This window comes from Penaeus monodon, chromosome 25 (assembly GCF_015228065.2).
Source record: "Penaeus monodon isolate SGIC_2016 chromosome 25, NSTDA_Pmon_1, whole genome shotgun sequence".
Classification (NCBI taxonomy): Eukaryota; Metazoa; Arthropoda; class Malacostraca; order Decapoda; family Penaeidae; genus Penaeus; species Penaeus monodon.
This window is the reverse complement of record NC_051410.1, coordinates 36,387,237-36,387,609: the sequence shown is the minus strand read 5'-3', so window position 1 is coordinate 36,387,609 and position 373 is coordinate 36,387,237. Positions and strand designations below refer to the sequence as shown.

The 373-nt window shown below is 29.0% G+C and overlaps 1 protein-coding gene across 1 annotated transcript in view; it reads right to left on the bottom strand.

Annotated features, from left to right (window-relative positions):
• LOC119589202 (dihydrolipoyllysine-residue succinyltransferase component of 2-oxoglutarate dehydrogenase complex, mitochondrial-like) overlaps window positions 1–373 on the bottom strand; it is a 12,464-nt gene that overhangs the window by 8,754 nt on the left and 3,337 nt on the right. The window contains exon 2 of the mRNA XM_037937800.1: window positions 41–60. Within this exon, the coding sequence (XP_037793728.1) occupies window positions 41–60 (20 nt within the window). The remainder of the gene's footprint in view (window positions 1–40; window positions 61–373) is intronic.

Genomic DNA, 373 nt, shown 5'->3' with positions numbered 1-373 from the left:
GCGATTTTAAAAGTATTTACTATTTCAGATTCTACTTACAATCTGGTAGCTGTTCGAAACCACCTGAAAAGAAAATGAAAAAGAAAATCTTAAAATCTTCTTAAGCATATATTAACAATAACTTATGAAATACTAATAGTTGGTTATCTTACAAAGCTCCAGGCAAACAAGTAAACAAAAGGAGGTCAGGAAATAACAGAAGAAAAATAAATAAAGCAAATGTAGTTCAAGAATGTAATAACCGAGGGAAATAGTCAAATTTATTTCTTATTGGAAAAAATTTGAGTACTTGAGCTTTTACCATTCAAAGAAACTTAAGAGGCAGATTACATGATCCAAAACAAACAAATAGATATAGCACACCTTAACACAA